General features: G+C 35.8%; 3 protein-coding genes across 3 annotated transcripts; 2 read left to right on the top strand and 1 right to left on the bottom strand.

Annotated features, from left to right (window-relative positions):
* The first annotated feature begins 2,806 nt into the window (after nt 1-2,806).
* Nucleotides 2,807-6,926, top strand: LOC125657148 (uncharacterized). Its single transcript, XM_048887806.2, has 5 exons — nt 2,807-3,279; nt 4,844-4,984; nt 5,066-5,216; nt 5,328-5,429; nt 5,888-6,926. Exons 1-5 carry the CDS (start codon nt 3,176-3,178, stop codon nt 6,761-6,763), a joined length of 1,374 nt encoding a protein of 457 aa, XP_048743763.2. The 5' UTR covers nt 2,807-3,175; the 3' UTR covers nt 6,764-6,926.
* A 205-nt stretch (nt 6,927-7,131) lies between these two features.
* LOC125655012 (uncharacterized) lies at nt 7,132-9,927 on the bottom strand. Its single transcript, XM_048885123.2, has 8 exons — nt 9,771-9,927; nt 9,581-9,678; nt 9,375-9,500; nt 8,328-8,482; nt 8,085-8,197; nt 7,822-7,961; nt 7,463-7,678; nt 7,132-7,380 (listed from the first exon to the last, which is right to left on the bottom strand). The coding sequence occupies exons 3-8, from the start codon at nt 9,412-9,414 to the stop codon at nt 7,148-7,150; spliced, it is 897 nt and encodes a 298-aa protein (XP_048741080.1). The 5' UTR covers nt 9,415-9,500; nt 9,581-9,678; nt 9,771-9,927; the 3' UTR covers nt 7,132-7,147.
* Nucleotides 9,928-10,034: 107 nt separating this feature from the next.
* Nucleotides 10,035-14,671, top strand: LOC125655011 (RNA-binding protein RO60-like). Its single transcript, XM_048885122.2, has 2 exons — nt 10,035-10,169; nt 12,409-14,671. Exons 1-2 carry the CDS (start codon nt 10,060-10,062, stop codon nt 13,886-13,888), a joined length of 1,590 nt encoding a protein of 529 aa, XP_048741079.2. The 5' UTR covers nt 10,035-10,059; the 3' UTR covers nt 13,889-14,671.
* The last annotated feature ends 9,417 nt before the right edge of the window (nt 14,672-24,088 follow it).

The raw sequence follows: 24,088 nt of genomic DNA, 5'->3' as shown, positions 1-24,088 counted from the left end.
CGTATCTTTTATGATCATCTAAAATTTACATCAAACGACTGTATCCCATTTCCATGTGGTTCAACCGTGTGACAGCGTGGCGAGTTCCCATCGTCGTCAACAGTAAGTTTAACTGGTTTGGACTTCCCTATAGATATTCGATTGATTGTGATGTTCAAAAGCTGCGACGAACAAATCGGGATTGCACCGCATGTCAGTCTAGCAACAAAAAACAACAACAACAAACAATCGGCACCATCATGTGACATAGCACGATACAGGTTATGTTTGTTTTCTTGCCAGTCGATTTTATTTATAAACTATATGATACATTAACAACATTTCTGAAGCATATTTGGTTTCTGCAATCCACTGAAACCCGGAATTTAATATTTGCTTCATTTGTATAGCATCACAGAGGCTAAGCCCGTTTTGGGCCCGAACTCTTTGATACCATAAGGACACAGACTACCAATTATTTTGCTATACATTCCTTTATAACATAAAAATTAATATAAAAAATTCCACCGCCTCAACTTACCTGAAACTTGGTACAGACTTAAAGCAATTCAGGTCCAAAAATATTTGTGAATCTCAGGAAAATCCACCGCACACAAGTCCTGTTATGACACCGCAAGTAACCCCTACCCTGCATATTTCCCTTTCCCTTTGAGAAGCAGGTAAACAATGGCCTATTTACACCCTTCCTACTACACACTTAAGAGCAGAATTTCCCATTATTATAAGTTTTTAATTTTTTTTCCAGACCCTCTTCTTTCCATCTATGCCCTATAATAACACAAATCCACCCCACATACATCCCCAAGAATTTTTAAGAAAAAACCTCTATTTATAAACAGGCACTACTTGCGTCAATGAAATAGGGGTCAAATTAGTAGTCTGTAACCATAAATATTTCTAAATTTAGATTCATGGTATCAAAGAGAACGGGCTTAGCCCCTGTGCATAGCATATGAGAAATTGTCATATCACCCTAATACTACTGGTGAAATTATTTGTGGGTGTAAATGTAGTCCGGGACATATGTCCCGGGACATATGTCCCGCGATGTCCGATATTGATATTCGCCGATTTAACGTTTTATGTTAGTTTTTCTTTAAATATCTTACTAAATGTGTTTTAAGACAATCACCAAGTGTATTCATTGTGAATTTGATGTATGAAAATTCCCTAATTATTTGATAAATGACTTTTATTTATTCTTTTGGGTGTAAAAGTAGTCCCGAAAATTTTACGAAGAAAACGCATTTCCGGTTTTTGTTTTCGCCTTGTTTATGCACAAAACATTTATAACCTTTACGTATTGTGTCCTGTTGATAATCATAAGACACCCTTATTTCTAGTCATTTTGTTTGATTAAACAAATTAATCTGATAAACGGTTTTTAAATCCATTTTTCCCTCGGGACATCGCAGCTAATTGGGATATTAATTTAAAAACCGGACCGAGATGAAAACATTAAATCCGCATTCAGGTAAGGGCTGGTAATACGGCGGTATTTATCATTAATATTTATAATATAATATATCACTTCGTTACAAACTCAAAATAATCTAGCAACAACGCTAATGTACATGTATTTCATAGAAGTTAAATGTAATGTAATTTATATATAATATCGTGGAAGGATCAATAATTGAACAACTATTGCATGGGGGTTTTTGGCCGTAAGTTAATAAGACATGTAAAGAATGTCTCATTTAATTACGTTGTCCAGTTCTTGCTACATATAACTGGAAAATCAACAAGCATATTGTTCACACATTTTAATTTTCAATATTGGTGGGGGAAATTCGGCACCCAATGACGTTAAAGAATTTGGCCATTCAATTTCAATGCTCACCATTTTCATATGTGTGTATCTGCATTATAATTGATTTTGGTTGATTTAGAGAAATGGTGGTCGCCAACCTTTGTCTTCCAAAGTAAAACAGGGTTATCAATTTACTTCTCATCGTTAAATCATGTGCGCGCTTCTGCATTTCAATAATTATTTTAGATGATCATTAATCTTGATAGCAGCTCTCATTTAATGTCAATAATTAGTAAAACCATGTATATTGATTAATAGTAATGCTAGAATTTAGTATTTACCTTACACACTTTTAATAATATTGAAGAGAAAATTTCAAATATTTATATTCATATTCGCTTCAAAATGATACATGTAAATATATTCCATAGAGAGGACAGCTGAATATTCAACAAGACATATCTTTTCATTATTTATTGACCTATTATTACTCATAATATTTTGAATATACCAATTATAATCAAACTTTCTTACTAAACGTACACTTGCCTAGCTATTCATAAAACGGGTTCAAACTGTCACCTTGTTCCGGTTTTATTTTTACACTCTTTCGTATCGGATCAACCATCGAAGCGATGTCCCATAGAAAGAAGGACGAGCATTCATATAACAAGTGGAATATTTAATAAATCTTTTTGTTGTGATATAAAACAATATCCAAGCAAAATCAACAGACAAATAAAACACATTAAAACTTTATTTTAATTATGAACAAGGCAGAAACAAAAACCGGAAATGCGTTTTCTTCGTAAAATTTTCGGGACTACTTTTACACCCAAAAGAATAAATAAAAGTCATTTATTAAATAATTAGGGAATTTTCATACACCAAATTCACAATGAAGACTCTTGGTGTTGTCTTAAAACACATTTAGTAAGATATTTAAAGAAAAACTAACATAAAACGTTATATCGGCGAATATCAATATTGGACATCGCGGGACATATGTCCCGGACTACATTTACACCTACCCTGAAATTATTTTTACTATTGGGTATGACTTGTGGGTAGCTTTGGCCAGTTTTACTTTTACTGGTAGTAAAATTATAATGTCACTGGTAATTGTGGGTAGAATGGCCTACCATATATTTGACACACTATCAGCATTGGTAACGGTATGCAGGAAGTTATAAATAGTGCATGACATAATTACATAGTTTTCCTTGCCATGATCATTGATTTACGGTATACATTTTTTTTTTTTTTTTTCTTTTTACAAACAATCAATAGAGTTTATAAGTTTCATTTTTCATTTGCACGATACAGCGTATCAGGAAACTTTTTTCAGTACATGTACTCGAATTTACGTAACTTCCGGTTTAGGCACTGGAGATAAACAAAGACGCCACGAGGTTTTTAGGAATGCTGTGTTTCGTTACTGGCTGTAATCACCAGAGTTTGAGAGAAACTTGTAGTTTCTACAGATTTCCTAGAAAAAGTTTGAAGCAGTGGGAGAAATTGTGCAGGTGGGTAACGTAATCATATTGCAGGTGTGTTGTATCCTACGTGGCCTGGAAGAGGGGGGGGGGGGGGGGGGGGTATTATATTGTACATGTATCAACTTTCACTACCATTTTACGTTTCTTTTACTACTTTTAATTCAAACGAAGTGGGGCACTGGGCCGGTAATCGTATTTTATCATTAATATACCCTTGTTAAAAAGGTGGGGGTTCCCACCTCTTACATGTGCTTACAAACTTGTCTCCAACACCTAGGGTACAAGACTGCCAGTCTGATCGACTTGGCTCAGGCACCGTCCCTTGGTACCCTCTGTGTTTGTGACAACATTGTATAATATTGTTTTACTTTACCTCCCATATAGCACACTTATTGTACAGTACATTTGCAATCAATATTGTGATGAGAATTCAATACATGTCAATGTTGAAACCCTTAACATGTGCATGGTACACATGTGTAAATTGTATCATGTAGTTATAATGTTTAATTGTTAATTTGTACATGCCCCCTGAGGGCCCTAGATTGGTGAATAAATAAATAAAATAAAAAATACAAGTGCAATATGCTTTGAAGATTAAAAGCATACTCTACCAGTCTCTAAGCCTAGTGCTTTATGTGTGAACAGAGGATGAATTGTATTTTCTTCTTGAATGTCCACTATATAATAATCCTAGAGGAGAACTTTTGGATAAGATATTTAAAACCTTTCCAAACCTAGTACTGCTTAACAATACTGATCTGTTTACATGGATTATGTCAAAATGAAGATCCTGAGTTTGCTGTTTTATTATGCCAATATTTAATTGTAAATTTCAATACAAAAAAACATCATACATTTACAATATAGTTATGTGTTTCTTGACTTTTATTATTGGATATATAATTGAATTGAAGTGCACATAAATGAGGAATGCTACACCAGAGAAATTTGATATGTACAACAATATCTTAAAATTAAAATCTTTCAAATTTACGTTATTTAGTAAAAAAAAAAAAAAAAAATGCAGTTTTAGTCAGCATTAGTAGAAAGCAATCTGAGAATTTTTTGTTAAAACACCCTAGACTCGAACATGCAATCTACAGTTCAGCAGTCGGTGTTAACATATTTTCATCCATGTTTTAAAAGGAAGTATGTCATTATGACGATGTAGAGTACCTCCTTCATCAAGTTATTGTGCTCAATATGTGTAATTGAATTGATTCATGCATCAATTAAAGTGATGAGAGTAAAAAATAATTAATTTGATGTGCACATCAATTCAATTACAATTATTGCAAGCAATACTTGAATTGATGATATCTTCAAATAATTAAAGATGTCTTCAGTTATGTGAGTTAAGTGTTAATTTAGTGTTTCATAATAATTTACATTGTATATTAGACTTGTTGATTTTAAATACTCATACGTTTAATATATATGTAATGAATGGAACATATACTTTTTTAAAAGGGTCCTACTTCTCATCATATATCATTTCTTTTTCACCTTGCTGTATCCATATATGCAGATGTGTTCTATTTAAAGTTGACATAAAAGTATAACTGTTATACACCTTATTAATCCACAGGAGAAAAGATAGGACAGTGACCTCATCGGACAGAATATGTAGCTGTCATTTCAAAGATGGAAGGAAGGAGAACGGCCCAACCTTGTTTCCTTGGAACCAGGGTACTTACTTTGACTTCCAGGATCCGAATACAATTTCACGGTAAGTAAAACAGTTGATACCTGATCTATTTTATAAAGTGATTTGTCTTCCACCATTTACATCAGTTTCTTCTCATTTTAGACATCAATCCAGACAAGCTGACCCTTGTACAGAAGAAGAGACTGAGACAGCTGTTACATGTAATGACAGAGAACCTTTGACTACAAATGAGACTGTTGATCTGGAGCACACTTATATGCGGTCCTATACATCTCTTGTACAAGAGATCAAGGTGATTAATTTTTAAAAACTTAAATCTTTTTGGTAGATTTAGATGTATGTATATCATAATTCACCTTAAATGTATGTTTAAAATAATCAGCAATGATGGTTTATATTGAAGGGACTTGAAAAGCAAATTGCAGAGTTGCTGACAGAAATTAGTTACCTCCAGTCCAAAAAACATCCTGTAACAGTTGCCAAAATAATGGAAAATGAAAAGAAGGTATGAGAAATGAATTCCAAAATGATTGATATAGTTCTCCTTACAAATTACTTAGTTCCCAAAGTGTTTTTATTCAATTTTAAGATTTAAGGAGGTATACTACACCAGAGAAATTTGATGTAGATGTAAAGTGGAGGAAATGTACAACAATATTTTGAAGTTGAAATTTTTCAAATTTACTTTATTTTGTAAAAAAATACAGTTTTAGTAGAAGGTAATCTGAAAAAAATTTAAAACCCCTGCTGGACTCGAACCTGTGACCTACAGTTCAGCAGTCGGTATTCTAACCTACTGAGCTACTCGGCTAGGTTTTTAAATGGAAAAGGAAAACTCAAATATTGCTGATATCGAATTTTTCATCCATGTTTTTAAAGGAAGTCAGCCATTATGATGATGTAGATTACTACCTTAAACACTATATGAACATTTTATAGCTATAGTTTACCTATTTATTTTAGATGATGATGTACACCTCTTTAAAACCAGAGATATTTAGCATCATAGACACAACATTACAGCGGTTCCCTCTGGTATATGTGGATGGGTGGACTCCAAGTGCTTTTTCGAGGTCGGACCAACTTTTCATAACATTGATGAAACTGAAGCTGAACTGTCCCCTCCTTGACCTTGCCGAACGATTCTGTACCAGCAAAGCCACAGTACATAATATCTTCATTACCCATGTTTTTGCTTTGCATGAAGTGTTTTTTGTAGGCATGATGGAAAACAATATGCCATCTCTTCTGAAATGCAAGTCATCAATGCCATCAAGCTTTGGAGATTTCAGTTGCTGTCGTCTGGTAATTGATGCCACAGAGGTGACGCAGGATGTCCCTGGTCAGGACATGGCAGCTCAATCCCAGACATATAGCTCATACAAAAATCGACACACTGTAAAGGCAGTAACAGGTGTTGCTCCTAATGGAGCAGTTGTGTACGTTAGCAAACTTTATCCTGGCAGTACCTCAGATGTGGCTATAGTGGAACACAGCAACATGTTAGCTAAGTTATCGCCTGGGGACATGATCTTGGCAGATAAAGGTTTTACGATCTATTCACTTCTTCCTCAAGGTGTTCACTTGAATATTCCCCCATTCCTTAAAGATAAGGGACAATACACACCAGCTGAAGTTCAGGTTTGCAGAAAGATAGCTCGTTCAAGAATCCATGTCGAGAGAGTGAATGAGAGGATAAAAAATTTTGAGATTCTTTCACATATTCCCCAGCAATTTCGCCACATTAGCACAAAGATTTTTCAAGTTTGTTCTATGCTTGTAAACTTTCAAGATCCAATGATCGCTGAAATTGCAGATAATTACACTTCCAATCAGTAAATTGATATGGTTGTTTATCTCTTTCAATCTATAGAGAAGAATACTATGTGGTTAACTGGCAGGTAAAATGTGGTGTACATTGTGTTGATATTCATGAATGAAGTACATGTACTGAAATGTAAAGGAATGCACCTCATTTTATTAAATGTGCATAAATGTTCAACCAATCTAGTTGTTTTCTATTTCAATGTCTAATTTCAACAAGTTAAGATAGTAATCTATTTTGCAGTGTGTGTTGTTACTAAAAGAGAGCCATCATGGTTTAATTGCCATAACTTTCGAGCATAGGTCTATTTTGAAACCTTTCACCAGCATTTGGTTATGTTTCAGCAACATGAGTTTATCAATATAAGAGAAGAAGAAAAAACTAAATAAACTGACATTTTACTTCTGAACAATGGGGATTATTTGAGTGAAGTAAAAGTCAATAAGTTTTGCAATGTTCTGGTCCCATGCACTGTCTTGAAGAACCCTAACTATGGCAATGTCCTTGGTGGTCCACACAACAAAGTCACAGGCGGATTTGTTCTGAATATGTAGCTGTCCCTGTACTTGATCGTAATAGATGTGATCTTCCTTTAGCTTGTACATCTGTCTGCCATCATGAACCTGGAAGTCTAGCAATATAAAATTCATATGAGTCAATGAATTTTTTTTCAATTTGCTATAGGAGATAACTAATTCAAGAATATGAAATACCTAAACAGAAGTCTTTGATTGATAAAATGGCCTCAGGAATAGTCATATTCCTGGCACTGAAAGGACATTTAACTTCCAAAATATCTGACATCAATTTCATTGTCTCCAGTATGTCTGTCAGTTGAGCTACTTGATGGTTATATTTATGCGTTGCTGCACGGCGGATAATCCCATCAGGACTTGCCCCTAAAACACCACTTTCATGTAGCCACACCCCTGAAAAGGTTTGGACACAATGTTGTGTATTGACTTATAAAATTGTATACTGAGTCTGTGTATTTTAAGCAAAAATATGAAATAATCTCTTGGTATAATGTAGCATTTACTGTAACATAACTATCATAAAAAGAAAATTATACCTGTTTCTTCAACAACTGCATCACCGTATGAGCAATACTTTGCTTTGGCAACTGACTCATTGTTGATACCCCATAGAATGGCATCTTTTGTTGACAAATCATAAGAGCCCAGAACCTGTTTGAATAATGATGGAGGAAACCTGAAACAATATTACCAAAATTATTTAAATACACATTGAGGTGTAAAACATACTTTAGGATTTATTTTCAACATGATCAATCTGATTCAATATTAAATTTATTAAAGAAGAATGACGTTTTACCTATTTCGTCGGATAGCAGCAAGCACTTTACCAAAGTTGGATGCAGTTAAGCGGTTTTTCCTGACCAAAGCCCAAAGATGGTTGTTCCTCTGCCCAACAGTCAATTGTGCAACCTGAAATTACACGAGTTATTCTAATGTTATTTAAATTTTTTCTACTAAAATATTTTTATCTATTGCCTTTGAACTGACTTCATCAATTTTTTTTTTACCTAAGGATATGACTAACTGTACATGTATCTACCTGCTCTATTTTCTCCCTTTGGATAGCAAGATTTGTCTTCAACCACTGTATCTTGTCTGTAGCACTAGTGTAAGCTTCTCCCAGCAATAAATCTTCTACATAAGGAATATCCAGTGTAGGGGATGAGGGTTCTTTTGACACTATCCACAGCATAGCTACATGTAAAATTTGTGTTCATGAATGATTTACAATCAATTTATGAATAATTATTCATGAAATTTTAACATCAATAGAGAAATGTGAGTTTTAAACTATATATATATGCTAGAAGATAATGATTTCCAATTTAATACAATGTACAACATGTTTATGTTTTATGCCATTATTGATAAACTTAAGTGATGGAATGTTGCATTACAACAAATAAATCTTCTAGTAGGAAAATAAACCTCAAAACAAACTTTAGAATATGATACATGTTAATAACAATAAAAATGAAAACATGTACCAACTGCACTCAAAGCCCATTGTTGTTAAAGTTTTGATATGATGTAAAATCACACTTTTTTGTTCAGCATAAAACTGAACTACTTAATATCAATAGTCCCTATTATAGGGTAGAAAATCCAGCATTGAGTATTTGTAGGCCCAGTATTCATATATGAAACAATTGAACATTTTAAAACAAAAACGAAATCACCAAAAAAAAAAAACAACATATTTTCGAGCATAATCTTAAACCTGAAAATCGACCAAGAGCATTAAGTTTATCACACAGGAAAGCAACATCTGTATCATCAACTGGTCTTGATGTAGCCCTAACAGAACAAAGTAATTAGATAGCATATTAAGTCTCTTGAACCCAATACTGTTTAGAACAATGCAAGAAAAATAAATAATTTTAGAATATAAAAATCTATTATATCCATGGGACATCTAAAGTTCACTCCATATAACCGTAATACCAGCATAAAAAGATAAGCAGATGATTTTATCAACAAGTTTATAATGATAAATAGTTCAACTACCCATTTAATTGACACACTATTTCATAAAATATGATACTTTAAGATAATTTGTTTACTTTCTTCATATTCTTAAGAATACCTGTAATTGGCCACTTTTTGTGAAGGTGGAAAAAGCTCATCCATAGTGGTTGTTTTCTTTGGTGGTGCTTTCTTAGGATGCTGGATCCAAGAAGCCCTCACATCCGTCTTGCTAACATTCTTATAGCTAAATAGAATATTATAAAGTTTTATAACTATTCATATATTAAAAAAATCTAAGGCATGCATACTTTCAACATTTCATACCCATATAAAAGGAGAGATGCCTTGTGGTGACATTTATCCTGCCCGTTCACACAATCACATATGCTGTCAGAAACTGTGTGATTATCCCCTAATGTGACCTAAATGAAGGAACAGAATGAATACTTTCTGACAAGTTAAAAAAAATAATTAGTAATATTGAGGTGAAAATTGACACAGAACGTGCACTTACACTGACGTGGTAACTTCTGTCTCTCATACTGGCGTGAACTCTTCCCTGGGCGTAATTAAGTTCGGGATCGAACATAAACTTTAGTACATGGTCTGCTTTTACCGCTAACTCGGACTTTTGATGAAGTTTTTTGGTTCCAGACACGTAATTCAACCAATATAGGATGGAAAATGCCATCCTGTTATCTATTTACCGTTACCACGTGGATTTGTTTATCTCCAGTAGCTAAAATCTCGTTCAATCTCGTCAAATTACGCACTTCCGCTTTCTCGCCCTTAAATTTGGTGCAATGAATGACGAAGAAAAATTGTGGCGATTTTTCCATCTTGGTACTTTGGTTGGAATCTACCGACCAGGATCTCGACAAATAGAAGATTCCGACGCCGATGTTATTCGAAGGTAATCTCATTTAGGAAGTAATTATTTTCTAGAATTCCTACTTTCGTTTTGAATTTGATGTATATTACTGATGTTTACATGTACATGTATGTCAGATTAAGGTTGTATGTATATTGAATGCACAAACTACAAAGTAACTCTAGGTAATTGATTGAGTATATACAATCACACACGGTCACTATAATTAAATATATTCAATCCTTTTAGGAAAGTATATGGAAAGCCAATCGGGATTTAAATTGATGTTTTAAAACGAATGTGTAAGTCATATATAAGCCTACATGTACATGTACCTGCATACATTTGTACATAAAAATATGTGTTGCCGATTATATAAATGAATAAAATTTTATATGTTGTCGATTATATAAATGAATAAAATTTTATATGTTGTTGATTATATCAATGAATAAAATTTTTAATGTTGCCGATTATATAAATGAATAAATTTTATATGTTGCCGATTATATAAATGAATAAATTTTATATGTTGCCGATTATATAAATGAATAAAATTTTATATGTTGCCGATTATATAAATGAATAAAATTTTAAGCGTTGACGATTATTTAAATGAATAAGATTTTATGTTTTGCCTATATTATAAATGAATGAAATTTTATATGTTGTCGATTATATCCCGCTCGCACCGGTAAGTGAGAAAGTTTCCCAGTTTACTTTCGGAAGGTCGGTGGTCTTTTCCCAGGTATCTGGGTTCTCTCTTCCACCAATAAAAACTGGGCGCCACCAGGTAACTGAAAAATTGTTGAGTGTGGCGGAAAACATCAATCAATCAATCAATATGTGTTGTCGATTATATAAATGAATAAAATTTTATGTGTTGTCGATTATATAAATGAATAAAATTTTATGCGTTACGGATTATATAAATGAATGAAATTTTATGCAAATGCTTTAATTTATTTCACCGGCTTATCATATAATAAGTCTACATTGTATGGACCGGTCGCGATAGCTCAGTACTGGATTCCTCGAAATAAAAAGATAACTTGAGTCGAAACTTGGACTTTTAAAATTATGTAGATCGTTCGCTTCATAAACGGGAGGTTTTAAGAGTAGGGCAAACACGGACACCTGGACATGAATACTAGTAAATTGAAATGATTTACCTTATTCCGCAGACTTATTCATATCGTAATTTTAAAAACAGAAATACATAATGATATAATTATGATATTTAGTTCAAGTATAGGACTAATTTAAAGTTTTTGTACCTCAGCATAAGTACACATGTGCAACCAATGACGTAAAATAGCTTGGACATACGTAGCTACGGAACTGAAACCCAGCGATACAAGCAATGGAAATAGTTAAACTGGGGAAAGTGCTCATTTTATTGATTTGTTTTCCATCTTTGCCCTGAGGAAGGGACGGATTTTCCTGAGAAAAATTTGACAATTTAATTATTTTCATTGTTCTTGTCACTGGGTATAGGTCATTTAATTTCTCTCTTGACCGTTTTATCTATTGTATAGATCCGACAATTTTTGGATTTAAGAACGTTGGTTTTAGTGCTTCTTTGAAAAAGTTTCTTTCAAATGTATATTCTCTAGGTGTATGTGTATTTTTCGTTGATGTTTTAGTACAAACACATCACTTCTAATATAACAATAATTCTGAACGTTTAACAACAATAAGTGATCTTCACGGAATCATAGAAAATGGAAAATGCAATAAAATCATCGAGTACATTTCAAATGTATATTAGCTAGGTGTATGTGTATTTCTCGTTGAGTATGTGTATTTCTCGTTGAATCCCGTGGGGATCCGGGTCCTCAGTCGTAAGAGGCGACACTAAATGGGGCGGTCCTTCGGATGAGACTGCAAAAACCGAGGTCCCGTGTCACAACAGGTGTGGCACGATAAAGATCCCTCCCTGCTCAATGGCCATAAGCGTCGAGCATAGGCCTAAATTTTGCAGCCCTTCACCGACAGTGGTGACGTCTCCATAGGAGTGAAATATTCTCGAGCGGGACGTTAAAAATTAGTCAATCAATCAATATTTCTCGTTGACATTTCAGTAAAAACACACTAATTTTTAATATAGCAATAGTTTTGAATGTTTAACAATAAGTTATCTTTTCACAGAATTATAAAAAATGAACAATACAATAAAATCTAAGTGTGTGTGTATTGTTGATGTTTGAGTCAAACAAATCGATTTTGATATAATAATATAGTTTTGAACGTTTAACAATAATAAGTTATCTTTACACAGACTCATAGAAAACGGACAATGCATTAAAATCATCGAGTACATGCGCAGAGCATCCCAGAAATGTCTGAAGTTTTATCCTATAGCATACGCACTGGCTCTATGTGCAAGAGACAAACGGAAAAAAGTTTCCAAGTTGGCGTATGAGGCACTTCCAGATATTTGTCGCAAACCAACACAACTGTTTCGGTTTCTGAGCTTCTGCAGGACCAGGTTTAACTGTAGAGGTTGGCCTAGGAGCCACAGAAAGGCAATAGCAGCCTGGTATACCGAAAACCAACAATACCGAAACAACCCCCGAAAGTTGGCACTGCATGTCACAAAGTATAAAAGACGACATAAGTTATATCAAAAGAGAGTAATTAAAGCGTGCCATCCAAAACCACCAGATGAAACGTTCAGGTATATTTTTCGGTTTGTTACAAAAGGGATAGGAAAAGCTGACAAGATAAATGCCGATGAGAAGGATTTCGAAATTGTAAAAGGATACATCTCTGCGGTGAATAGCATTAAAAAGAAACACAAACGTGAAGAGATGGAAGACATAATTGAAGCTATACATAAGTGGAAGGTTCCATGGGAAGTAATCCCAACAAAACAATTAAAAGAGCCTGAAATCTGGAGAGCTCTTTTACATCAGAAAATGCCAATGACAGCCATGATAAGAAATCTAGGAAGAATGAGCCGACTCGAACTTTTTAAGCCCAAAAGCAGGGAAGAACAAATAGTCTGTAGTAGACTCAGAACTGTTGACTCATTAGAATCCACGCATCCAATCCAGATACTGGGGGCTTTCGCTGCCTACATACGAGGGCGCGGATTGCGAAACGACAGCATGCATACATGGGAAGTTAACAGAGAAATAGAGCGAGCGCTACTAGATTCTTATCATCTCTCCTCTGCAAGACACTCAGAACGAATGCAAAGCAAAGTCTTGATCGCAATTGATGTGAAAATGGAAATGGATTTCCACACGCTAGGTATTCCTAGTATGTCCTGCAAAGAAGCGGCAATAGCCCTGTCTTTACTTTTTGGCAGTATATTCGAAGTGGAAACAATTAGTTTTTACAAATCGGCTCGAACCGTTTCACTAGATCAACCTAGTGGGGAACTATTTGACACGGATTTCAGTGACAACCACAGTGATCACGGAGAGACAAATTACAGCGTCCCCTTCCGTTATGCGGAGGAAAAGAAATTCGAAATTTTATTGTTATTGACGGATACATTGGAACCGAAAGAAATCAAAAAAATTCGGAGGTCATTTCGAAAAATGAAGCAGAGTAACACGGCTCGATATAAAAAGTGCGTTGTGGTTTGTTTCAAAAATAGCAGACCCGCCTCAGAGCCAGGGAATAATTCCATGTTGGACGTGGTTGGAGTTGATGAACACGCCGTGGAAGTTATCAAAGATTTCATTCAAGATTACCAAAAGGAGATGCGTGACATCACAGGGGGTCAAAACATAGTCTATGATGGTTGACAATTGATAGTAGGAATGATTTGGGGAGAGGGAATATATGAATTGAAAATAATTCCCCATCTTGGATGGGTATTCTATCTTAAGATCATATAGCTTCATATCCCATTTTTACACTGTGATGACTTTCAAAGGCGCTCCATTTATAAATATATATATTACTCAGTATCAGAAACACAATTGTACTATTTATTATTCACTATACAAAAGAAAAGAATGTGCAAAATTTCACTTTTCTGTGAGTTATGATCTTTGCTAATTTTACCTGGTCTCTAAAACGATAGAGAGTTGTTTTCGTAAAAAACCCAACGGAAGATTTCCGAAAACATTATGATTTCAAATATTTCGGCTTGAGCATCACTGAAGAGACATTATTTGTCGAAATGCGCATCTGGTGCATCAAAATTGGTAACCGTATAATTTTACATGATAAGGATTTCCGGGTGGTCGGAATTATCTGCAGAATTGTAGCTCTCTGAAGTACGGTCAGGTAAACTGTTGATCATCCGGAAAAAAATATCAAGAATAATATCTTTAATCCTGAAATTTCACTTTCAATATGTACCTGTATATTTGCTCTACAGAATTTAACATCGTATATCATGTACAATCATTACCATTGTTTTGATGTTCTTGTAAAGAGTATGTTACATGCACTATAGAATCGTCAAAAGCAATTGTTACATATGAATATGATGTTATAAAATTCAAGACATATACCGGTATACATGTATTCTTGGATTTTCCTTTATTTTCAGAGAGATAATTAAACCATTTGTTTATGACGTTTTGTGCTTGAGTAGTGTTTGGGTGATTGTAAAGGTTGTCACGTGGTTTGGTAGTACAAATGGCAAGTGCATGCAGTTCGTGTCATCCTACCCTCGCCATGGCAGGGAAAAGGCTTTGACAATTTTGGATTTACAAGATAATGAGTAATAGTTCTTTATGAAAAGGGAATTTGCTAAGCGAAGACGCCGTGTTTTTATTTTATTTCTCGCAAAAACAGGGTTCAGCTACCGTGAGTAAGATTGTCAATCAACTTTCAAATGAATGTCTAGTAGGATACGGAACACGAGGAAGAGCATTCTGAGGTTAAAGGCTGGGGATATAAAATACAGCATACTTTCAATCAAGAGCGTACATCAAATTTAATTAACATTCGGAAGTTTTTCAGTGCCAACAATACAGATGATTGTAAAAGGTGGAACAAAATTCTTGAAATCGCGAACAGATTACACAAGTAAGACACAGTTCACGCATACTTCCATGACGCGTTGCAGACGATGCTTGTAAGTTGCACAGTACTATTGGGGGTATTAGAAAATGGAAATACAGATTTACGCCATATTGTGGACCTAAAGAAACGCGGTGCTTTCAACCAGAGCAAATTATTGTGGCTTTAGCAACGCAAATAAACAATCACAAAGGGCCACAAAAGAGCAAGAATAGAAGTGTTTAGATACAGCAGACGACGTGGGCACGTTGTGCGGGACAGTCCACACGCTAGGGCTTAACAATCTCCTGAACCACCTTGCTCAGCTACCTCAGCGTCAGGGAGTACCAGCCAATGTAAAATCTTAGTGAAGTTGAGTATGGGAACAGTGGCATTATGGGTGAAATGTATCGCTATGAACTGAATGAAAATGCAACAAATTGTAGAGATTGTAGGTGAGCGGATCAAAAGATGTAATTTAATGAAAAAGATAAGCGTCAGCAAAATCCAGGTTGACATTTTTCATCGTTTTGCAAAAGGTACTTGTCATCAAATAAGCTGTTTAGCAATACGATAGAAGTCGGCTACGTTATACCTTATCGTATATAGAAGTTATAAACAGAGCGTAGAAATAAAAAAAAAATACACTTCCCAAAAATTGACATTACTCCAAGTCTCAGGTGCGAACCTCTTTAACTAAGTGGTCAGAATACAACAAAATGCAATGAGAACCCTAAGACCTTATATGTTTTTCTAATAATTATTTGATTTGTTTTAGATTAAATTTTATCGATTGTTTAGTTTGACTTTGGTTGATCTCTTTTGCTCAGTATGAGACTTCCGGCAGAAATTACGCCTGCGCAGACATTACATGTAGTACGCTGTACTATAATTGTTGATATTGCGCATATAAATGTAAGTTTGGTGTGATTTGTATTCGGTAAACTGGGCTACGAGATTTTATTTACCATGACCTAATAATTTAACTAGATACATGTATCTCCTTTTCAGCGGAAGAATTTTGAAAAGCAAATACCGTGCAACTCACAGTACAAGTAAAATCTCGAACCCGACCCATTGTTAGATACATGTACATCGATCTTTGTTATATTTTAACATTACGAAATATTTCTAAAGTGGATGTATTCGGTCATTTTGTTGAGACGTCCTCAATAATAGCAGTTTGGGATGTATTTGTGTAGCACAGCTGATGCTGATAAGAATCGTATAACGCCTCTGTATGTTTACAAACACGCGTACATAACATTCATTCTACCCTCTTTTAAAGATTTACAACAATACCATATGTGACATTGCAAATTGTATAAATACATGTACATGTATATCACTTCTGGTTTTTTTGGCGTCATCTGACTCTAGACGAACACTGGTTTATCAATGTATTACTTTCATTATATCTTTGAATTTTTAATACATTACCATTGTGAATATTTAGCTTAACTGAGCCGAAGACTTTTCTGATCAACTTTTATTTGGCCTATGTCTGTTCCAGAGCGGGTTCTTAATAGAATTTGGAAAGTTTTATATAGACACATGCAGACATCAACTGTAAAAATTCGTGCAGTAGAGAATTGCATTTTTTGTCAATTTCATGTCCAATCTATTGCAGAAATAATAATAAAAAACAATTTGTTTTGTACCGACTCTGGGGAGTTCTGTTTCTGAATGTATGCAAGGTGCGAAATTCTGCTTGGAAGGTATTTGTTTCAATTTAGACAATCAACTATCTATGGTTAAGTGGGATTTTAATTTGAGAATCGATTCCTCTACGATACATTTAGCCTCCATGTCAGAGTTGCATGGTTTCGACATGATTTGGTAAGATCCAACTTCTACGATGATTTTTCGAATCGGTAAATCCGAATTTTGAAAGGTATTCTACGAAAGCGTTTTCATTACATTCGTTAAAGTTGGATATTACATGAATAATGTTCTTACTTTAGTTTTATTAGCCCAACTATTTTTAAAACGATTGAATCATTCTTCGGACCGTGAGCAGCTGAACACGTAAACTTTGCTTATGGTTTCCTATTTTGATGTCAAAGGTCAACACACTTTTAGATCATGCACTTGTAGAATGTAAATTGATAAGCTTGAATTTACCGAAGAATCGGTGTCGCGAAGCACGTGATCAAACAAGAATTTATTCACATGCGGACTCTTGCTTCACGAAGAATACTTTTTTTTACGCCGTTTCATTGATTCCTCAGATCCTATCATATATGATAAGTGCATCGAAGTCCCTGACATGTAAATACTAGTTACTAGACTTGTAGTCTTTAAATATACATTCTTACCTAAACTGTTATTGCAGTATAATTACGAGAACGACTAAAAACTTTGGTAACAATATTCTTTGGAACAATTCCAAAAATAATACCGTACGGTTTCTTCACGGATCACTGGATGTGGGCGGAGCTCATCTATGGTCATTGTTATTTACCTGGCCAAAAGATCAGGGTGTTATGTATACTTTTGATATACACAGGACATGTCTCAGGGGCGTCTGCGGCGTTTCAGTGGTGATAGTGTTTGTATAATGGTTGTATCTCTAACGGTAGCTGACGCACAGTCTACACCCACCACCCCTTTTTTGTTTCTTTCTCTCTTACTCTCATTCATTGACTGAATGAATAATTTCTTTTATAAACATAGAGCTATCATAAAATGATATTATAAATCATTTCAGTTAGTTACAAGTTTTAGAAATTAAGTATTGTTTGATTTCTGATTGTGTAATTTATACAGTATAATACATGTATATAGAGGAGAAAAGAATACAATTATAAATTATTTAAATTACATTGTTAATAATTGAGATAAAATAGCAGTTGTGGACAGGTCCATGCTATCAAAACTCTTGTATACTGGGCTTCCTCAAGATCTAAAGAATGTTTGTACTAATTGACTGTTATTGCTGTCAAAACACCTCTATTGGGTCCCTCCAGACCACAGTCTCTGCAGATGTCACTCTCCTCCTGAGATCTATTGTTAAATGTGTGAATGACAGGCGGCTTACCATTTGGGGTGTTAACTTAAAATTGGGTCTTTAACTATATCTTTGTTTTGTTTCATTTAAGGGCATTCGATACAAAAGAGAAATTGATGCATGAGTTGATATTGTGGGCTCAGACTGGTTCGATCCATTCCATGTTGCTACATGTGTACGAAATCGTCAGTATTCAGTAGACGGACATGTTACAGTAGGCTGGACATTTGGGCTTAGTCTATGGTTTACAGTGAAACACAACAATAGGCTCAAAAATGAAACACTGGTCACGCTGTCTTTATTCTTGCATGTTTTAAAATAACCTCGCAAACTCTCTATTGTGTTAAAACATCAGACTTCAGAATACGCCTCAGGTCATTTAAAACAAGGTAAATACAGCTAATCATTGATATTAAGGAAGCTTGATATTTGGCATGGACATACTCCTCCAATGGCCAGAGAATCGGAACCCAAAACTTTATAATGTAAATCTTCAACTACGAATTTAAGTGCCTAAATATGCTTAAGTTTCTGAAACTACGAACAATTACCCCCAACATGAATGATTAAACAATAATTGAAATCATACTGTAATTTCTCTTCAAAAGGTCTCCTTTAAGTTGCATTAAAATCGCAATGATCTGAAGAGCCGAACAAACAACCAGGCTGAAGCTAACAGCCACTAACCATCAGCCAATAAGCACGTAGAAGCTAGCAGCCACTAAGGAAAATCATCAAAGGACTGAAAGTACTCATAGAAAAATATTTAATTTGAAACCTATTCTAAAGGAATTTTTAAATTTAATTAATGTTTTGAATTGATAAATGTCAATCGCAACACTCATGGGCAACTTAGCTCACATGAGATTGTACATCAATGGTGAAATGAATTTATATCAGTAATTTGTAATGAAAGGATGAAAGAAAAGAAAATTGACCACACATTTCATTTTCTGATCTTTTTGAACAATTAATTTCTCAGCTTACATGCACGAAAGTAAGTGCACATTAATAATTTAGCTCACCAGAATATTACAATCAGTCATTAAGTACCTATGAATAGATTGATATGATAGGGAAAACTATATGATGTGAGGTGCTTTATTATCTCAAGACTGATCCTATTTTCATGTGCCAATCCATTTGAAATCATATTGCATTAAAAAATCTTTTCTGTAAATTAGCTCACCTGAAGAGTGATAACCATTGCTTTGTAACAAAAGAAATTAACAAAGGAAATCTTTTGAGCAAGTGGTGTAAGGAAGCAGGATTAAATGATGGGAAAAAACACATTCTCTCTAATATCTGGTGAATAATACCTCCATCCTGTGACTGTTATCAAAAATTGTGCATTAGCTCTCTGATTTTGACATTGCGCATAACCTACTGAAAAAAGTATAGCACGAGTTTCATGACTGCTTTTAGAGCTTTAATCTATGAAGACAAGGCAGAAGGAACATCAAGGCAAGGTAAAAGACCCCTAGAGCTATCATTCACCACTTTCAGTTTGGGGCTGTAGTGGTACCACTTGGTAGCTCCCGGGGGGTTGGGACAGATTTCGAGTCCCTATTTCTACTAATTGAGGGGAGACAAGGACAATGTATCCATTGGTTGAGGTTGAGAGTACTAAGGAGTACTCAATGCCATATAAAGATGAGCTTTGGGATACTCGGAAGTATTGTTTGGCTCACCTGAACTTTGACATTTTTCGTTTCTCGTAGAGAATAAAGGGGTTTTATGACTGCTCTTCCAGCATTAATCTTTGAAGACAAGGTGGAAAGAATATCAAGGCAAGGTAGAGGACTCCTAGGACTATCATTTACAACATTCAGTTTGGGGTTGTAGTGCTACCACCAGGTGGCTCCCGGGGGTCGGGACAGATTTCGAGTCCCTATTTCTACTAATTGAGGGGAGACAAGGACAATGTATCCATTGATTGAGGTAGAGAGTACTAAGGGGTACTCGATGCCATGTAGAAAAGAGCTCTGGGATACCCTGACATATTGTTTAGCTCACCTGAACTTTGACATTTTTCGTTTCTCTTATTGAAAGTGGGGTTTTTATGACTGCTCTTCCAGCATTAATCTTTGAAGACAAGGCGGAAGGAACATCAAGGTAAGGTATAGGACCCCAAGGACTATCATTTACCACTTTCAGTTTTGGACTGTAGTGGTACCACCAGGTGGATCCCGGGGGTCGGGACAGATTTCGAGTCCTTATTTCTACTAATTGAGGGGAGACAAGGACAATGTATCCATTGGTTGAGGTAGAGAGTACTAAGGAGTACTCGATGCCATGTAAAGAAGAGCATTGGGATACTCGGAAGTATTGTTTAGCTCACCTGAACTTTGACATTTGTTGTTACTCTTATTGAAAGAGGTTTTATTTTATTACTGCTTTCAGAGAATTAATCTTTGAAGACAAGGCGGAAGGAACATCAAGACAAGGTAAAGGGCCCCTAGGACTATCATTAACCATTTTCAGTTTGGCGCTGTAGTGGTACCACTCGGTGGCTCACGGGAGTCGGGACAGATTTCGAGTCTCTATTTGTACTAATTTAGGGGAGACAAGGACAATGTATCCATTGGTTGAGGTTGAGAGTACTAAGGAGTACTCGATGCCATGTAAAGAAGAGCTTTGAGATACTCGGAAGTATTGTTTAGCTCACCTGAACTTTGACATTTTTCGTATCTCGTAGAGAATAAAGGGATTTTATGACTGCTTTTTCAGCATTAATCTTTGAAGACAAGGCGGAAGGAATATCAAGGCAAGGTAGAGGACCCCTAGGACTATCATTCACCACTTTCAGTTTGGGGCTGTAGTGGTACCACTCGGTGGCTCCCGGGGGTCGGGACAGATTTTGAGTTCCCATTTCTACTCTAGGAGGGGTGACAAGGACAATGTATCCATTGATTGAGGTAGAGAGTACTATGGAGTACTCGATGCCATGTAAAGATGAGCTCTGGGATACCCGGAAGTATTGTTTTGCTCACCTGAATTTTAACATTTTTCGTTTTTCGTAATGAAAGAGAGGGTTTTATGACTGCTCTTCCAGGATTAATTTTTGAAGACAAGGCGGAAGGAACACCAAGACAAGGTAAAGGGCCCCTAGGACTATCATTTACCACTTTCAGTTTGGGGCTGTAATGGTACCATTCAGTGGCTCCCGGGGGTCGGGACAGATTTCGAGTCCCTATTTCTAGTAATTGAAGGGAGACAAGGACAATGTATCCATTGATTGAGGTAGAGAGTACTAAGGGGTACTCAATGCCATGTAAAGATGAGCTCTGGGATACCTGGAAGTATTGTTTAGCTCACCTGAACTTTGACATTTTTCGTTTCTCATAATTGAAGAGGTTTTTTTTATGACTGCTCTTCCAGCATTAATCTTTGAAGACAAGGCGGAAGGAACATCAAGGCAAGGTAGAGGACCCCTAGGACTATCATTTACAACTTTCAGTTTGGCGCTGTAGTGGTACCACTCGGTGCCTCCTGGGGTCGGGACAGATTTCGAGTCCCTATTTCTACTAATTTAGGGGATACAAAAACAATGTATCCATTGATTGAGGTAGAGAGTACTAAGGGGTACTCAATGCCATGTAAAGAAGAGCTCTGGGATACCCGGAAGCATTGTTTAGCTCACCAGAACTTTGATATTTTGCGTTTCTCGTAATGAAAGAGAGGTTTAGTGACTGCTTTGAGTGCATTAATCTTTGAAGACAAGGCGGAAGGAACATTAAGTTAAGGTAAAGGACCCTCTGGACTATCGTTTTCCGCTTTCAGTGTGGGGCTCTTGTGGTACCACCCGTTGGCTCCCGGAGGTCGGGGCATATATCGAGTCCCGACTGCTATTCTATCAGGGGTGACAGGGACACTGTATACATTGATGTAAGTAGATCATGATAAGGAGTACTTGATGCCATGTAAAGAAGAGCTCTGTGATGCCTATAAGTATTGTTTAGCTCACCTGAACATTGATATTTTTTGTATCTCGAAGAGAATGAAGGGATTTAGTGCCTGCTTTTAGAGCATTAATCTTTGAAAACAAGACGGAAAGGACATCAACAGAAGGTAGAAAAAACAAAGAGCTATCATTTGCCGCTTTCAGTTTGGAGTTTTAGTGGTACCACCCGGTGGCCCCTGGGGTTCGGGAGAGATCTTGAGTTCCATTTGTCTACTATGCTAAGGGCGAAGGTTTCAATTGGTTGGAATACTGCTGGAAATCCTATTCATTACTCGATCCCAGACAGACAAAATCTCCGTTATACCTGATAGTGTTGCTTTCCTCGCCTGAACTATGCCATTTTTTGTGTCTCATAGAAAAGATAATGGTTTAATAGGGTTGGTATGCAACAAATTCTGTTAGAGAATTTGCCGTAGTTCTAACTACACTATGCATTTTGTACGAAAGGTGGCAAGTGAAAGGATACATAATTGATATTGATTTATATGGTGGTCGCCACTTAATTTAACTTGCAACCGCTATTTGATATCTGGTTGCCTCTACTTAGTTTAAGTGGTAGTTATCACTAATTGAATGTGTAGCTTTTGTCGAGGTTTTGCTGCTTTTTGGGTCAAAAGGTCAATGTCACTTCGAAGCTTGTTGAGAAAAGCTTGTAGACATTCTACGGGCCACATATTTTTGCTTGGCTCATACTTCGGGGGTGGGGGTGGGGGATGGGGGTGGGGGGGGGGGGGGGTGGCGGCAGGTGCAGAAGTTGTCTTCAAAATTATTTAAAATTCTCGTCAGATGTAACATAATACTATCTAAACATTTCTCTTTTACCAAAACTTCTATATCATTGATTAGGCTTGGTTTGTGGTTCGTCCTTCATAGCATGCGTTCAGTTCTTTAGTTCAAGCTCACATTCCTACCATTCCTACCATTCACTACTACTATAAAACAAGAGGTCCATGGGTCACATCGCTCATCTGAGTCACCTTGGCTCTGTTGATTTTCACCTGATGTAATTTTAATTTTGCTCACACATTGTGGCCACAACTGCGGCTCAAAAGATCACGTCATAACCGCACTTGAATTCTCAGAACATGCCTGAGCACCATTATGGCTAACATAACCTTGTTTTTTCTGGAGAGGGTGAAGGTTAACCTTCGAGTTCCTCCTACTTCTAAGAAAGCCTAAACGATTAAATATCTTATTAACTATTTAAGGTAGAGCTTCCATACTTTGTATATAAATTCCTTATGGCAATAACTTTCATGCAGTACCTGATCTATGCCATTTCTACCTTCGTCTTCTCCTGTGGTAAGCCCTTAACATTTCATGCATGATCTATGACCTTGTAAACCTTTTATGCATGAAATGCTAAGGGCTTACCACAAGGAATATATATGCAATTTTGAAAACATTACTTGAAATAGTCCAGGATGTTTTAAATAGGGGTTTTTAAATGTACTCGTGGGTTAAATACCAAGCTCACCTGGTTAAAAAAAAACTTGGTACGAAAATAAGGAATTTGCATAAGAGATATGAGACCCCTATCACTCACCATTCATACGTTATGAGCCAGATTAATATTTCTGACAGAGCGACAGGAAAAACAATATATATACCCCTACTATAGTCGTGGGGATACAAAAAACTTGAATATATACAACGTAGAAACATTTACAAAGGTACGGGGGTTGGGGTCTACTTTGTAAATTAACCAAAAGTTTCACAGACAACAATGCTCTTAATTGTAAAACTCGCGCACAATTACTACATGTAATCATTGCTTTACATACAATTGTTCTTGGTATCAACTATCGACAGATAAATGTGTTTTGTTTCTCACGTCTTCTTTGCGTCAAATTTTTCATAATTTCATATTCTCTAGCACCATTGGTTTAATTTCAACGAACCTTAGCACACGCTATCCCTATGTGTAGGAATTTCAAGTTTGTACAAACGACTCCAAAGGGAGACATTCAAGAAAAGGGAAAATGGGGAAGGTAATGAAAGGTGAAGATAACTAAC

Source organism: Ostrea edulis, chromosome 7 (assembly GCF_947568905.1).
Source record: "Ostrea edulis chromosome 7, xbOstEdul1.1, whole genome shotgun sequence".
In the NCBI taxonomy this organism is placed as follows: Eukaryota; Metazoa; Mollusca; class Bivalvia; order Ostreida; family Ostreidae; genus Ostrea; species Ostrea edulis.
Note: the sequence above shows the minus strand (reverse complement) of the source record. Positions and strands in the feature narration are given on the sequence as shown.

What these genes read in the sequence shown, in the direction of transcription:
- LOC125657148 (XM_048887806.2), top strand. Translation starts at nt 3,176, where the DNA reads ATGCTGTGTTTCGTTACTGGCTGTAATCACCAGAGTTTGAGAGAAACT. An exon ending in CAGTGGGAGAAATTGTGCAG is followed by an intron (nt 3,280 to 4,843) that starts GTGGGTAACGTA and finishes ATTAATCCACAG; the next exon opens with GAGAAAAGATAGGACAGTGA. An exon ending in CTCTTGTACAAGAGATCAAG is followed by an intron (nt 5,217 to 5,327) that starts GTGATTAATTTT and finishes TTTATATTGAAG; the next exon opens with GGACTTGAAAAGCAAATTGC.
- LOC125655012 (XM_048885123.2), bottom strand. Translation starts at nt 9,414, where the DNA reads ATGAGCTTTTTCCACCTTCACAAAAAGTGGCCAATTACAG. An exon ending in CAAAAAGTGGCCAATTACAG is followed by an intron (nt 8,483 to 9,374) that starts GTATTCTTAAGA and finishes TTTTACATGTAG; the next exon opens with CTATGCTGTGGATAGTGTCA. An exon ending in TGCAGTTGTTGAAGAAACAG is followed by an intron (nt 7,679 to 7,821) that starts GTATAATTTTCT and finishes AAACCTTTTCAG; the next exon opens with GGGTGTGGCTACATGAAAGT.
- LOC125655011 (XM_048885122.2), top strand. Translation starts at nt 10,060, where the DNA reads ATGAATGACGAAGAAAAATTGTGGCGATTTTTCCATCTTGGTACTTTG. An exon ending in GACGCCGATGTTATTCGAAG is followed by an intron (nt 10,170 to 12,408) that starts GTAATCTCATTT and finishes ATCTTTACACAG; the next exon opens with ACTCATAGAAAACGGACAAT.